The sequence below is a fragment of the Strigops habroptila genome, chromosome 18 (genome assembly GCF_004027225.2).
Source record: "Strigops habroptila isolate Jane chromosome 18, bStrHab1.2.pri, whole genome shotgun sequence".
In the NCBI taxonomy this organism is placed as follows: Eukaryota; Metazoa; Chordata; class Aves; order Psittaciformes; family Psittacidae; genus Strigops; species Strigops habroptila.
Window position 1 is genome coordinate 2874723 of NC_044294.2, and position 15287 is coordinate 2890009.

Genomic DNA, 15287 nt, shown 5'->3' on the forward strand with positions numbered 1-15287 from the left:
CCTGGCTTTGAGGAGGCTTTCCAGGAGGGGCCTGGGCTGAGGACACCTTGGGAGCCCAGAGAGAAGGGCTAGGCCACAGCTCCATGCCCCATGGCTCACGACAGCCCGAGGAGAGCGCCGGTGCTGTTGCCCTGAGGGCACAGTGTGAGCGTGGCCAGGAGAGAGCAGCAAAGAGCTTTTGCCCTCAGGAAGGGCTCTCAGCCACTTCCGCAAATGCACCCTCAAATTTTCTTAATATCAGCCTTACTGTCAAATGTGGAGAAGGATTTCCGTGAGAAAGCCAGAGCTCGGGCACTTCCTGCAGCAGCGTCACTGTGATGCAGGAGGGCTCACAAGACAGACACTTTCGAACAGGACACGCTGGGCAGCCCCCAGGAATGCCCCTTCCCTGGGCTTGAGGACAGCCATGGAGCTGAGAGCCCTCCTCCTGCTGCTGCTCTGCTTCCCAGGTAAGGAAGGGCTGGGCATGCCTCAGGCTTCCCATGCACCCAAGGGGGGGACACCCTTCCCCACCTCCCGCTGCCTGGGGAGCTCCACACCGGAATCCAACACCGACCAGACTCTGAGCTGAGCAGCTCGCAGCAGGGATGGGGAGGGAACGGGCAGCCCCAATTGTTCCATTTAGGCTTGAAGGTCCAACACCTCCAGCACCTGCCAAGTCTGTGGCTTTAAATCCATGATACTGGATTTTAAATCACAGTGGTGGTCCCAGCTCAAATCTCAGCACTGCTCACCAGAAATCAACCTTCTGGTCTCCAAGCAAGTGAATTTAGCCAGGAACAGTTTTGGTTTTCAGAGTTCCTCCAACCACTAGTAGCCACGGGGAAGGTCGCAGGCAGAGTTTCCCCAGGTCTGCTGGGAGGCAGCAGGCAGCTGCCCTCTCCCTCACCACAGCTGATATTTCCAGGTCTTCAGGCCCAAATACATGGCACTGAGGAGACACGCTCAGAAGGCAGCAGTCTGTACATCCAGTGTCCTTACGCAGCCCTGACTACCCACCAGCAGCAGAAAGCCTGGTGCCGTCTGAGAAATGCACAGTGTGAGCCCTTAGTGGAGACAAAAGAATACCCACACACAAACTGGGCCACAAAGGGGAGAGTTGCCTTAAAGGACAACCCCACAGAGAGGACTGTGTCTGTCACCATGACTAACCTCCAGGCAGAGGACTCGGGCACGTACTTCTGTGCTTACTACCACTACAGGTATCGTTCACTAAGGACGATCTCACTGATTGTTTTCAAGGGTGAGTACCTTTTTCCCCACACAAAAACAAGCCATGTCAGAAAGCAACATCATCCCTTCCCTCCATCCCCACAGCTGAGCAGCTTCCCTGGACCCCCACATTCCCCTCTCTCCCCCCCAGCCTTGCTCGCTGCCTTCCCCACTCATGCAGGTGAGAGTGTGAAGAAGCCCCACAGATCCTGCAAGCTCTGAGCTCTCTTGTCCTCCCTACCTCACCCCTCCCTGAGGGACAGCTATCCTTGAGGGATAGCTGGGATATCCAGGGCAGAGTTTGTTCCAGGCACCCCCTGCTAATGGCTGTGACTACATCTGCTGTTTCGCAGAACTGCACAAGTGGGAGTTGGACAGTGTCTCTGTGCAGTGCCTGCCCAGCACCCTGGGCTACAGCGTGGGGACAAAAGTCTGGTGTCGAAGAGAAGATGTGACTTTGTGTAGATTCGTGGCAAGGACAGATTACCCTTCAACACAGCTTAACGGCCAAGCTCTGGAAGACCGAACATGGATCCAGGATGACACCCAGAAAAGGACTGTCACAATCACCATGCAGAAGCTGCAGGCTGAGGACTCGGGCATGTACTGGTGTGCACTCTACAGAAGGTCTCATCCCACCTGGCTCATGGAGGTCAGGCTCTCCGTGTCCAAGAGTGAGTATCTACTGGCAGCCAAGGGTGGATGTCTGCAGATTTCAGCCCCAGCTCCCCTGTTTGTTCTCCCTCCTATCCTGCACCACAGCACTGGAGCTCAGCGCTGCCACCACACAGCTCACACCCATCGCGCTGTCTCTCTGGCAGACACGCTGGCAGCTGCCCCTCGGGCCTGTGGAGCCGAGGGCCAGGCCTGGCCCTTCATGCTCTGTCTGCTCCCAGCAGAGACTCAGGGGAGCTTCCCGGGAGCTCCCACAAATGGTGCCACTCTTCTCAACTGCTTCCCACAGGGCCGAGCCAGCGGCTCCACAAGCAGCTTCTCCAGCTCAGCACTGGGCTTGCCCATGCTGGGCACTGCTGGAGACCTCTCCCACTGCCAGGCATTGCTCTTGATCTGGCCCCACAACTGCCAGCCCTCCTTGCTTCCCAAGCCCTATGGGCTGAGTGCCCGTGAGCGTGCAGTCCCTGGGGGAACCAGAGGAAGGCGGCACCCATTTGTGACTCACCTCTGTATGAGTAATGTGGGTCCAGCCCCTTCTGCTCCTTGTGTCTGGAGGTGGAAGGAGATCTAGGGAGCACTCAGCCCGCAGCAGTATTCCAGTGATGGCATTGTGCCTGCTTTGGGGTCTCACCAAACATGCCGGCTGTTTTCCAGGGACCAAACAATACAGAGCCAAGGAGTCAGGCGATGTCTCTGTCCAGTGTCCATACAGTGCCCCAGACTACAGGGCTGTGAGCAAAGCCTGGTGCAAAGAGGGAGCAGGGAAAGCATGTACTGTGCTGGTCACCACCAACTTGGAGCCCTCGGAGTACCACAGCACACCTCAGCAAGACAGAGTGAGGATCCAGGATGACACGGAGCAGGGGATTGTCACTGTCACCATGGAGAGGCTGCAGGTGGAGGACTCTGGTGTGTACTGGTGTGCGCTTTATGAACACGCTCATCTCTTCCGAATGCTGGAGGTCACGCTCAATGTTTCTGAGGGTGAGTACTGACCTGCAGGGAAACACAGTTGGTTGCAGATTCCAAACTCACTTTCCTGCCCTTTCCCTCTGGTCTCTGAACTGCCCAGCTCACACCACCTCCCACATTACGTCTGCACGTGTCTGCCTGCTCAAGCCCTATAGTACCTTCTCACACCAGCCCTGCTATGGAACAGCAGCAGGGGTCAGAAGTGGAGCAAACGTGTGTGCTGTGTTGCTTCACTTCCACCTGAGAGCAGCTTCAGTCATCCTCACAGAGGTGTTTCTGTCACTCATTGCCATGATACCAGTTCTGCCCCTTAATAGCAACTTGTCCCTTGGCTTTCAAAGACTATTAAGACTTTCACATTTGGTTGCCAAGGGGGCAACCTCTAGACCCATATTTTAAAGACTTCTGACTTCTAGGTTTTATTTCAGCATGATGTTTTAACAACATGTGCTAACACTTAAGCACCTGATTGTGGCAGGCCATGCTGCAGCCTGCCTTTCAGGCCTGTGGCAGAGCAGCACTGCAGGGATATGGCAATCAGAAGGTGAGAGGGGATGGCATCATTCTCTAGGTGAAAATCCCACCAGGATTCCTGGTGAGTCTCTGAGTGAGCAGGCTCCTGCAGGCATAACCTCCCCTGGGCACGGAACAGGCCTGGAAGCAATTCTTACAACTGGGTCTTGCACAGCCAATGCTCTTTGCTTAGTTCTCACAAGCCTCATTCTGCTTAAGGAGGGACGTTAAGTCCGTCATTGCCACCTCAAGATCTTGGCCACAGAGCAGATGTGCTCCACTGAGAGCACGTCCGTCTGCCATGCACGGAGCTCCTGCTGAGCTCCTGCCCTTCCCTCCCATGTTCTGATCCTTCTGGTCCCTTGCCTGCTGCCAGGATGTGTCCTGGTGACACAGGTTACAGCCGGGGCAGCTTCCCTGTGCTGGGTGTTGCAGTGGGAATGCATTTATACCCATGGTAGGAATGGCAGGGAGGTTTAGCTGGTGAATGCAAAGCAACCCAGTAGTGATTGTTCTTCTCTTCATGTTGTGATTACAGTGTTGGCTGAACCAACCTTGCCAGGTACTGCAGGCACAAGTCAAGCAACCCCTTCTGGCAACAGCCCAGCCCCGAGGTAAGGCCTCCAGAAGTCTCTGAGCTTGACCACAGGCAGGAGTTACCGGTGTCTCCTCCACAATACATGTGTCTACCTGGGGCAGGCAGCCTCTGGGCATCCTGCTCCCAGAGGAATTACACACCACAGTCCTTCCCAAAGATGGCATCTCCTCTTCCAGCTCCTGCCCAGAGTGTGATTACAAAGGAAGAAGCAGATTGGTAAAATCAAGAGACTGCTTCCTGGAATGTAGATGCCTGTTTACTTTTTTATCCTGTCTCTTTGGGCTGTGCTCTTTGCAGCCATAGAAACCCCCAGGTTCTGCCCCTAAACCTTTCTGTCTCACTTTGCTCACTCCTGGCCATGAATATTTAACAATGAAATAGTCCTTGGCTGCTGGTTTAGCCTTCTATTTACCAGGCTGTTACACAGAAAGGATTTTCTTCCCCTTTGGACATCTGCTGTCATCAACACTACAGCAGCACCTAAGAGTACAACCATACATCAGCTCAGGTGCAGCAAAACCCAGGGGGGAAAGACAGTCCCTGCTCCAGAGAGCTGGGTCTGTGCTCTGAACTTTGGACTTGTTTTTAAAGCCTGGAGAATAGTTTAGGAAAAGCTCAGAATGCACAGCCAGAGAGAAACCAAGAGAGCATTGCTGCAGGAGAACCAGGCCCTTCTTTCAAGTGTATAAACCTTGGGCGTAAAAGCTATTCCTGTCCATTTTTTGGTCACTGCTTAGTAATGGGCTGCACCAGCATCCCGCTGTGCTACCATGGAACACTGGTAACTCCTCTGCTCTCCTGGCTTCAGCTCAAATGTAAACACCTTCATCCTGCTCGCTGGGGTCCTGAGCATCCTGTTCCTGCTGGCGCTCATCAGCTCGGTGATACTGTACGTCAGGCGCTGCAAGCAGCTGAGGAGAACAGGTATGTGGAGTCTGCTGATGCCTCGTGTTCTAGTCTGGACTAAGCAGGGCCTTTCCACGCCATCCCTCTTCCACTCCAGGCTTATTCCCAACTCAGTGCCCTGGAGAAGACAAGGCAGCCTGGGAAGCCTCAAGGCAGGCTCCTTGCTGTGATCTCCTCTGCCAATAAGCCAAACCCACGTTCCTCCAGGCTCTGCACATGACACTTCCTAACATGACAGAGGAGAAGTAAAGTGGGAGCAATGTGTTCATCAGATTCAGGGTAGATGGGTCCCGTGGGCACCCCCATTGCTTCTATCACTGGGCAATCCCACAGCCTTCCCCCAAACTCCTGAAGCGTAGGCAATGCCCAGGCATTTCATGGCCTTCTCTCCTTCTAAAATCTCTGATTTTAGCTCATTCCAAAGGGAAGAGAGAAGAAGAGGACACCTATGAGAAACCAGGGGACACAGCACAGGTGAGGAACACAACATTTTCCCTGTGGTACCAAATCCCTTACCAATGGTCTGTGATAACAGCTGAATCATGCTAACAAGTGTTTTCCCTTTCTTTTCGCAGCCTGACAGCTATGAAGGACTGGAAAGCCCCAGGGATGACAGCAAAGACCTAAAATATGTTACCCTGAACTTTAAACCCCGGCTCAGCCCTGAGGATCCTCTCTACTGTAATGTTGAACTAAGTGAGGCTCACAGGAAGCCCAAGGATGAAAACGTGGAATATGCAATCATTGCATTCAAGCAGTTACCAACGAATGACAAGGGATGAAGCACAGAATCCCGAAACGATCCAGAAATGGGAGAAAAGAACTGGAATACAAAGTGGGAATGGGGAGTAGAAGGTGTGTGGATGGACACTGGGGGAAGATGTCAGGTTTTGCTGCCACGTGTATGTTGCCTCTGTGTTTTAAGACCTCCCTCCTATTAGGGAGAAGAGACTGACCCCCCTTTGCTACAACCTCCTCTCAGGGAGTTGTGGAGAGCGAGAAGGTCTCCCCTGAGCCTCCTTTCTGCAGCTGGACGCCCCCGGTTCCCTCAGCTGCTCCTCACAGGCCGGCTTCTGCAGAGCTTTCACCACAGCAAACAAGCTCTCGGGGCTTTTGTGCAGCTTCATGGGCCTTGGAAAGTGATGCTGTTACTTCCCTCTCTCTGCTGGAAATACTCCAAATGACACATTTGCTGCCTTGACTGAGCAGTCATGTGGCGAGCAATGTGCAATGAGTTTGCTGGGGCTCAGCTCCATTGCTCCAAAAGACCACAAACTCTGGCACTTGATTTAGCTGCACCCAGCTCTGCAGGAGCCTGAACCCACTCCTCTTCACAAGCCACTCACATCCAAAAGGCTTCTCTTGCTATGGCTGCAGCAGGGAAGCTGAGGTGTTTCTTGAGATTTTCAGAGTTGAAATGTTTAAAACTTGGAATGACAGCAAGAAAAAGAAAATGGTTCTGGAAACAGTTCCTTCAGCCCAAGATTCCTTCAACTATTTGCTATTCACGCAGTCAGTTACACCGGGTTGAACAGTGGAAGAGTAAGAGTAGAAAACAACTGAGTGGAAGAGAGACATTTTCAGGCAGACAGTTGCTTCTGATCAAAGAGAACCCAAATTTGTGCTCACTGGAGCAAGAACGAACAAAACCTGCAAGCAGCCAGCCTCAGAGAGACTGTCCGGACACTGTGAGGTACCATTTCCTTAAACTGTAATTAGAGGAAAGAAAAAGAAGGCACTTGTGAATGGAGAGGCCTGTGGGTTTATCTGCCTGTGAAGCAGATAACCACACACGTTACCAAGGGTCTACTTGTACTTTCATTTACTCCAAGTAAGTAGGTTCAGAACAGAAAAACCAGCACCACCCACAGCCTACCAGGGTGCTGCCATCACAGGAGGCTCCAGCTGCCATCCTGAGCACTGAGTCAGTGCCCCCATGCCATGATCCTCTGTGCTTTCTGTTCCATACAAAATAAAGATGTCTGTTTTGCTCATGTGAAGCACCTCACAGCTTCACCCAACACCGTCTTCTTGTCTTCTTGCCTTTGGTTAGATGTCAAACAGGAATGCTTCATGTGCAGGCTCTTCTAAACCACCTTTCTCCCCAAAATAACCCAGCAGGTGATGTCCTTGCCTCCTCTCAGCCTCCTGATGCTGACTGAGCTACCTGCAGGGCCTCCCTGAGAGTCACCCCTTTCCCTTGTGGCTTTGCAGGGATTCACTCCATGCAAAGCCTGCTCTGGTGGACAGGCTCCAGGGCTGGGCTGGGAGGAGCTCCCAGCACCATGTTTTCAGGCCATCACATGATGCTCTCTTTCAGGCTGTCTAGACTACACTGTGGGTGTGCATGAGCAGTGCTGATGCCTGAATTTGCAGCCCACGAGTGACATGTCCATCCCTGCTGAATTGCTCAATATGCAGGACAAAAAAGATGCCAAGTTCCTGTGCTCATTCCTTCCGGCAGAGCAAAGCAAGCTGCTCTTGGGCAAGCACCCTTTTCACTTTTCTCCAGATTCCTCTCTTGTCTCCTCTCCTCAGCTGACATGGACAAGCTCATGCACCTCATCTTCCTGGTCTTCTTGTCAGGTAAGAAAGCTACATGGCCTTGGGTTTCAGTTAACAGGTAGGGTGAGGGACTGGTGCAGAGCTTGGTCTAGGGTGCCTTTAGTAGGGTGAAGACTCTTCCTGCCTGCCTGAGCACTGCAAGGGCCAGGGCAATGCAAGCAGAGGGAGCCTGGAGCACTGCAGTGTGTTCTACACCCTATTCCTCCTCCCCACTTACAGTGCAGGGATATCAGACTCCTTCCTCAGAGTTTGTGCTTTTCCCTTCATTTGCCAAAGGGTGCTCCAAGAGCTCAGCTTTTCTCACAGGGATCCTTTTGAGTCAGACAGGAAGCAGTGCTGACAGAGGTCCTGGGTGAAACTGCAAAATCCTGTTCCTTCGTAGGGCTTGGGATGTAACTTGCAGCAGGCAGGGTTTGAGAGGAGGCAGAGAAAGCTCAATGAAGGGCACTTGGGCACTTGACTATGTGCAGCTTGGGAAGCAATGTTCATCTGAAAGAGAAACAAGGCACAGGACCCTTGTTTCTGGGTCCTCTCCCTCCAGCCCCACTTTGGAGATCCCAGGTACTTGCAGCAGTGCACAGAAAGGCATTGGTGAAAGGTTGAGGCTTTGGGAGCCCAGAAACCTGCCTCGAAAATCTGAATGAGTTTGGGAAAGAAGTGCCCTATCCTTTTTTCAGTAGCGCACCACAAGGGAAACGGAACACAAATAGAAAACGATGTCTCAGCAATATTGGTTGAAAAGATGATGACACAGAGAGTTCCACGGGGGCATCAGCAAGTTCGTAAATGCCATGATTTGGATCAAGAGATTTTTTGCAGTGCTGTTTCTATTTAAAACAAAACCAAAGCTCCCAAGTCCTGGTGCCACTCCTGGAACTGGAGGGGCAGAACTGAAGGCGAGGAGGGGGTCACAAGAGGTGTAGGAGAGGGAGTTAAAGTGCTCTGAGGGATTGCACAGGACAGGAGTGGACATGAGAGGGGTAGACCTCAGCTGGCAGAACTGAGGGGGGCAACAGATGAGGATAAAGACTTGTGTGTGTTGGAGAGCACGAATTCATATTTTTGCCTTCTAGTCAAGTTGAAGGATCTTCAACTTGATTTGGTTAGCTTACAATTCACTTAGAATGGTTAAAATGATTTTAAGAAGTGTTATTAAAAGGCTCAGCCAGCACAAAGTCCTGTTTTTTCATTTCCTTCCGTGTTATCATCACTTCTGTTTCACGGAAAGCACCAACATCTGGATTTCTTTACTCAAAATGCAGAGGTTTCCACAAATACCACACTGCACTTCTCTCTGCAAGTATGAATAGCTCAGGCTGCCCCCTCTGCCTTTGCTTACCAGCAAGAGGAATGGAGATTAGGAATAAGGAACTAAGACCAAAAGCAAAGCCAAGCAGCCACAGGCCAATTGTCAACATGATTAAAATTAGCAGGATATTAAAGATAGGGTGAAAAAAGTGCTAAAACCCTGGACTTAGAAGTGGGATTAAGAAGTAACCTTCTAAGCAGTTAGCTGGGCATGGGTTTGGAGGTGTCATGGTGATTTTAGCATTTCCAGGGCTGTGTAAAGAGCCTTAAAATGGGGATAAACTTCATAGACTTTTACTGCAAAGGAGCTTTTCTGCAGCAGAGGGTATTCCAGAGCCAACTCTGCATCCATTAACATGTGGAAGTGCTCAAGGCCAAATCCTGAAGCAGGCTGTTTGCTGCAGCTGGACGTGGCAAAGCAGGGATGTCACAGCCCAACAAGAGGCACACACAGAGCTTGGCAACATCAGCTCGAGCTCTGGGTTCAGGAGCTGCGTTGTAAAAAGAGCTTTTAAAAAGCAAGCCAACTTGTGTGGTGCCACCTCAGTCTACCTGAATGCCCAGCTTCACGCTCCTCCTTGTCTCCTAGCAGCCTGTGCAGCAGAGAACATCACGGTGGTGTACGGAATGGAGGGGGACACCATTTCTGTCAACTGCACCTATAACCCCTGGCAGCAGCGATGGAGAGAAAAGAGTTGGTGCAGGCAGATCCATGAGACCAAGTGCCAACACGTGGTGAGCGCCCGGCGCTTCTGGCTGCCGTTCCTAAAGAACAGGAACGGCACCACCTCCATCAGCGACAACGTCCGCGAAGGGGTCCTGACGGTCACCATAAAGGGACTCAAGAAGCAGGATGCTGGGTTGTACCAGTGCAAAAGTGACTACCTGGGGGAAACAAACAGCTTAAGGAAGGTGCAGGTGGAAGTGCTGACAGGTATGTCCTGGGGCTCTGAGTTCACAAGTTCTGCGCATGCCAAGGCCTCACTTCAGTAAACATCTACTTGTGTCTTACTGTAAGGAGGAACTGTGTTTCATTGCCTCTTTTTAGTTCCTCATTTACAGTAACATCACCTCACTTTTACAGGGCATCTAACATGTCATCCCTTTATGGCTACCCAGATTAACCTTCTAGCAGCCAGCCCAGTGGCCAGTCTCCCCTTGGCTACCTGTCCCTTGCAGGGGTACTGGTGTTGGTAACACCAACGAGCATCAGCCACAAACATCTGCAGGCTAAGCTGTTCTGTTTCTATCATCAGCTGTCCTGGAGACCCAAATGCCAGAGGAGCCCAGGGCTGTGCAGAGCATCTCCAGGTAAGCCATACAACTCCTCGTGCTGTGATCTCTGGTATTCCTAGGACTAAGGCAGATTAGCATTGGCAACCCCATTTGAAGGTGAGAGGAATAGCACCACAGGCGTAGTTTCTACCTCTTCCTAATCCATGACAATTCCTAGAGCTGCTGTGTAGTTTCTAAGCAGCAGTTTTATCCTAATTCAGAAAATGCAGTGCTTAAGTGCCAAGCAAAACAAATCCTGCAGATCGTAATTTATCTGTATGTGAGATAAGCTGTTATCTGTATGTGAGATAACCAGGCTCTGTTGTGCACAGGCAGGGACTGCCTGTTGCATGTGTTACCTTCTTCACATCGTGTACTATAAGAGTTTCTTTAAGGCTGTCTTTAAAGGTTGAACCATCCCCTTCACTGTTGTATTTGTGGTTCTCCATAGCATCCCTGCTGAAGCTGATTTCACTGTCTTCTATACCCTTGCTGGATTACTGGTTACTAAGTTCGTGGTGGCTGTGCTGATCTTTATCATTGGCAACAGCAGGAAGAGCAGAGAAACAGAGCGGAAGAACCCAAGGCTGAGTGAGCAGCAGGTCCTCCCTTTTGCTGGTGATGGAATCAGCCCCTCCTGGCAGAGCACTGCTTAGAGCCACACCAAAGGGAGTGCACACAGAAATGACCATCAAGCGTTTGCAGGCAAAGCTTTGCCACCTGCTGTACGAAAAGCATCGCCTATGAGGGAATGTCACCATCTGCCACCTTTTCTCCACAGCGATGACCAACTTTTTCCAGCACAACTGAACTGAAAAGGTGCTGCCAGTAGCACCCGAACCTAAAGGAAGAGGATGGGATTGAGGGCTGGGGGAAAAGAGGAGTATGAAATCTTTCTGTCCAGAGATCCAGCACAGGCTTATGTATGTGCAGAGATGCCTCCCAGGCACAGGGAGGGTGAGCAGCTCTGCTCGGTTTTCCCCCAGCTCATTGCCAGGCCTGAAGAAACTGCTCTGTACAGCTACCAGCACGTGCTTTCTTATAAATAAAACTACAGATAAGACCAGTGACAAAACCAGAAGTTTAGGTAACACATCTCAACCACAGTGTGTTGAGCAACTCACACACACATCCTCATAATGTAAAAAAGGAAAGAGATGGTTCTGGCTCAGATCTCCAAGAGACTTTCCCTGATTCATGGAAATCAGTGTTAAAGAACTGATCCAGATTTCCCATTTGCCACCCCAGCTTCAGCTCTAATGATCACCCTCCTCACACTGGGGCTGGTTATTTCTTTGTCTTCAGCTTTTTTCAAGGTGTCCTACATGTCTCCACGAAACACTCGAATGCTTCCCCCAAAAGCATGAAATACAACCAGAACTAGATGGTTTCTATTGAAAGCTGAGGTTATTATTTGTCTAGAAATCAGCTTTTTAGCTGAGATTCCACTCTCTAAATCCTTTGGCAACGCAGTGCTCTGCTGTCTTCTCCAGCCATTGCCAGTAGCAGCACCACCACCGGGAAGAGTTGTTCCAGATACTCCTCCCCAGTATCGTTTCACCAGGGTCTGAACTGAGACCCACCAACTTCATGTCATTTCAGAGCAGTGCCAGGTGACAGAGCCTGTCTTTCCTAGCTCCCAGAAACTCAAACGCTAAGTTCTCTTTGCAAGCAAAGAATAAACTGGCTCTCTGTATTTCTCCCTGTATTTTTAATCCCCTCTTAAGAGGATGTTACTAACACGTGATCATTGTTCCTCACTCCCCAAAGTGAAGCTGCATTTAGCTCTCCCAGGAAGCCCCCAAACCCAAGGGCATTCACGTTTCTTTTCCCTGCACTGCTTGCAAAGCTAAATAAAATCAAACTGATTACCTGACTTAGTGTGGATCCATGAGGAAGGGCGGCAGTGCACCAGGTCAAAGCACATCACCCAAAGAAGAGGTGACACTTGGAATGTGCTGGTGTGTTTGTGCTGTGTAGAAATGCTCTGAGCCAGCTGGGCAGGTTGGCACATGCAGCTCCAGTTAGCACCGTGCAGAAGCAGCAGCTCAGATCCCAAAGCAGATGAGGTTCTGCATGGTTGTGCTCTGCCTAAACTCATTTCCAGAGGGTAAATGAGCCCATCCACAGCCACACACCGCTGCAGCTGGAGTAACAAAGCCTGGCTTCGGTATTCCCACATGGCACCGTGGTGCCATGGGATCATGGCAGGATTCCCAAGGGAAAATTCTGGCACATATCTGTATGGGTGGTCTGAAGGATATTCTGCTGCAAAGAATACAGGTAGTGGTTTCACTCGAGGGTGAGCTACAAGGTCAGCAGTGCACCGGGTGCAAGACAGCCAAAATAAATCAAGAGTGATGTGTCACTTCCATTTTTGCTTTACAGCCAAAGATGGGGTATCTAGACATAAAGATCCCACTAGAGGTTATCAAGGACAGGGTAAAACTCTATTATATAGTTCAACACAGAACCACAATATGTACCTGTATGTATCTAGAGGCAGAAGTGGCCAGGAAATTCTTTTTGGCCATATGAAATAAAAATGTCTCAAAGGAAATAAAAAGAAAATAATCCATATTTTATGGATTACCATCAAAACCAATGAATACAATTTTGTAGGATTGTATTAATCAAAACCAAATGGGTTTGGGCCAGCAATATTTCGAGCTGATGAAAACTAAGAAAACAGCTTTTGCTTTTGCACAAATGTTTCCATTCTGTTACAAAGTGTTTTCCAGTCACAGGAACCTTTCACACAGAAAAGCTGTGATAACTTGTGTAGAAGATCTCTGTAACACAGCAGAAATCAGCTGGGCTGTCCCAGGGAATCTGAGAGCAGTGACATTCCCGGAGCCTGACAGCCCCTGCCCAGGAAGGGCAGCAGGAATCCAGGTTTCCCATTTCCCAGCTTCATCTCCAGTGATCACCCTCCTGGGGCTACTTATTTCCTTGTCTTCTGCAAGTTCTCTTTGTGCTAGTGGTAGTTCTGCTCCTTCGTTGAGATGGACACACCATGGAGACTGTTTTTTCCTGTCTTCCCCCTCTCATGAATCACCACTCTGTTTTCTTCAGAACTTGTAAGATGATTTGTTAAAAAAGGGAACCCCCTTTTTCTGCTCCTATTTTGTGACAGCCAACATCAGGCAATGTCAGCATGTGATTTGGTGAAAAATGGTGTCCCAAATTAGATGTCAACATAGTCTCAGAGGTAACTCTGATCCAAGTATCCCTAAAGTAGGAAGGACTGAAGTGATGTATGACTTCTCATGGAAAATTATTAGAGTGGGGCTGAAAAAGCTCCAACTTAATGACTCAGGAGAATTTCATCCCAAGACCCATTTCCAGGAGAGAAACAAACTACTGAATAGGGTCATGCTGGAAGTTTTGGGTAAGTTAATCAAGGAATTAATGAGCTTGTAGCAGTCTTACCACTTGACAAGAAAGATGACAGGTCAGTGTTAAAGAGCTCTCTTCTGAGCCTGGAAATTTCCTGAGACACAGCTAATTCCTGAATTTCTTCTTTTTAAACAAATATTTGGTACATACTAATGGTATAAACAATTGGAGCCAAATGGGGGGGGAGCCTGGCTTGGCTTCATTGGCTGCTGAAACTCTACATTGACTTCAGCAGTCAAACAGACTTGAAGCAATCCGAACCTTTGCCTGACTTTCTACCCAAGTTGAGCTCTTCACCACTGCTCATCAGGAAACGTCTGTGTTTGGTTTAACACTTTAGTTCCTTTTGTGCTTTAAGGTCCCTTCCAAGCCTAACCATTCTATGATTCCATGGAATGTGACAGAAGGCTCCCATCAGTTTCAGCAGCACTAGGTGAGGCTTCTACTGAAGATGCTCCACATGACTGTGTTCTTATTTTCTACCTGGTTAAGAAAGGGACAGCTCTATGGGCTACAATGACTCTGCCGGTTGTACAAGCAGACCAAGCCTAAAACCAGTCTCAGCTTAACAAGATAAGCATGTCAGATGAGACTGACTAAGAGGCCTGATCAAAGGTGACCCTATTAATGATCCTGGTCAAAGACAGACCATGAGAAGGGCTATTGCATCCTGGTGAGGGATGCCTTTGGACTCTGGTAGCACTGCAGACAACTGCAGGAAGAGCATTCAAGCTCCTGAGTATTCTCCAGACTTGCCAATTGCCTATGAAAATACAGCTGGGATGGATCCTGTGTGGCTGTGGATCAGTCCTGACCTCATGGAACCATGCTTGTTTAGAGACAGCAGGGCTAATATTTGCATGCTGAATTTCTCTCCTGGAACCATAATCCATTTTCAAACACACAAACCCCCCTCCCATATTTAACCTGGTCACTTCTGGTGCTGTAAATAGCAATGGAGATATGCTTTTCCCTGCAGCACTGTCTGTGCTCTCACGGTGCTGAGTTCCTTCCTGCCTACAACTGCTCTCATTGCTACTGTTATACTCCTTGTCACAACATACTTCAGAAGGAAAAGGGCAGCTAAAGCTCCCTAATCCTCTTGTCTGGTTTTCCTGCCCCTACAGCTTGTCATCCCACCAGCCTGAATGTGAGGAAGGTCTGTTCATAGCAGTCATTGTCTGGGGAGGCAGTGAGACAGCTGAGAGTGAAACACAAGATGCGAGTTAAACCCCAGGGAAGGGATACTGGGGATAGTCATTTTTAAAATGAAAGGTAAAGGTGAAGTTTTACACTCGAAGGAGGTTCTGTCCTTCACAGCAGGAAGAGAGGTGGGCTTTGGCAGGCACCCTTCTTTCAGACTAGCAGCACTGCAGGTGAGACATCATCAGAAATGCCACATTCCTGGTGCTTTGTTTGGCCTCTGCCATGCAGAGACGTGGCTCCGTGTTCCCAGAGGTTCGGGAGCTCACAGTGCCGTGTGTCCCACAGAGGATGCACAGCAGCAGCTCCAGCCAGCAGCCTCAGGCTCGCTGGCTGTGTTTGTTGATTGTCTGAGATCTTGCTGCAAAGCACACACCACCTCACTTGGTTATTTGAGTAAGTCACAGACCCCATACTTCCGTGTATAGCACTTAGGAAAACAAATCTAATAACAAATATGTAATTTTGATAATTAACTGATCTTGAATCTTCAGTAGCATCATCACCGAAGTGTCTCAGCAAAGGAAAACTCTCCTAGTTGCAGTTGCCCTAAATATTTACTGCTAAGTGTTGCTGCACCTTTCTACCCAGTCCCTTCAATCTTAGGAAGTAGAGTTTTGTGCCAGAGAAGTTTTCTCAACTTCCCTAAGCACACATTCCC

General features: G+C 49.8%; 2 protein-coding genes across 2 annotated transcripts; both read left to right on the top strand.

Annotated features, from left to right (window-relative positions):
• Positions 1–266: 266 nt before the first annotated feature.
• LOC115602244 lies at positions 267–6897 on the top strand. Its single transcript, XM_030473153.1, has 8 exons — positions 267–449; positions 908–1243; positions 1566–1886; positions 2542–2871; positions 3911–3986; positions 4779–4894; positions 5289–5350; positions 5452–6897. Exons 1-8 carry the CDS (start codon positions 407–409, stop codon positions 5656–5658), a joined length of 1491 nt encoding a protein of 496 aa, XP_030329013.1. The 5' UTR covers positions 267–406; the 3' UTR covers positions 5659–6897.
• Positions 6898–7419: 522 nt separating this feature from the next.
• LOC115602463 (triggering receptor expressed on myeloid cells 2-like) lies at positions 7420–11900 on the top strand. The gene is made up of 4 exons (XM_030473636.1): positions 7420–7499; positions 9154–9683; positions 10006–10060; positions 10476–11900. The coding sequence occupies exons 1-4, from the start codon at positions 7420–7422 to the stop codon at positions 10678–10680; spliced, it is 870 nt and encodes a 289-aa protein (XP_030329496.1). The 3' UTR covers positions 10681–11900.
• The last annotated feature ends 3387 nt before the right edge of the window (positions 11901–15287 follow it).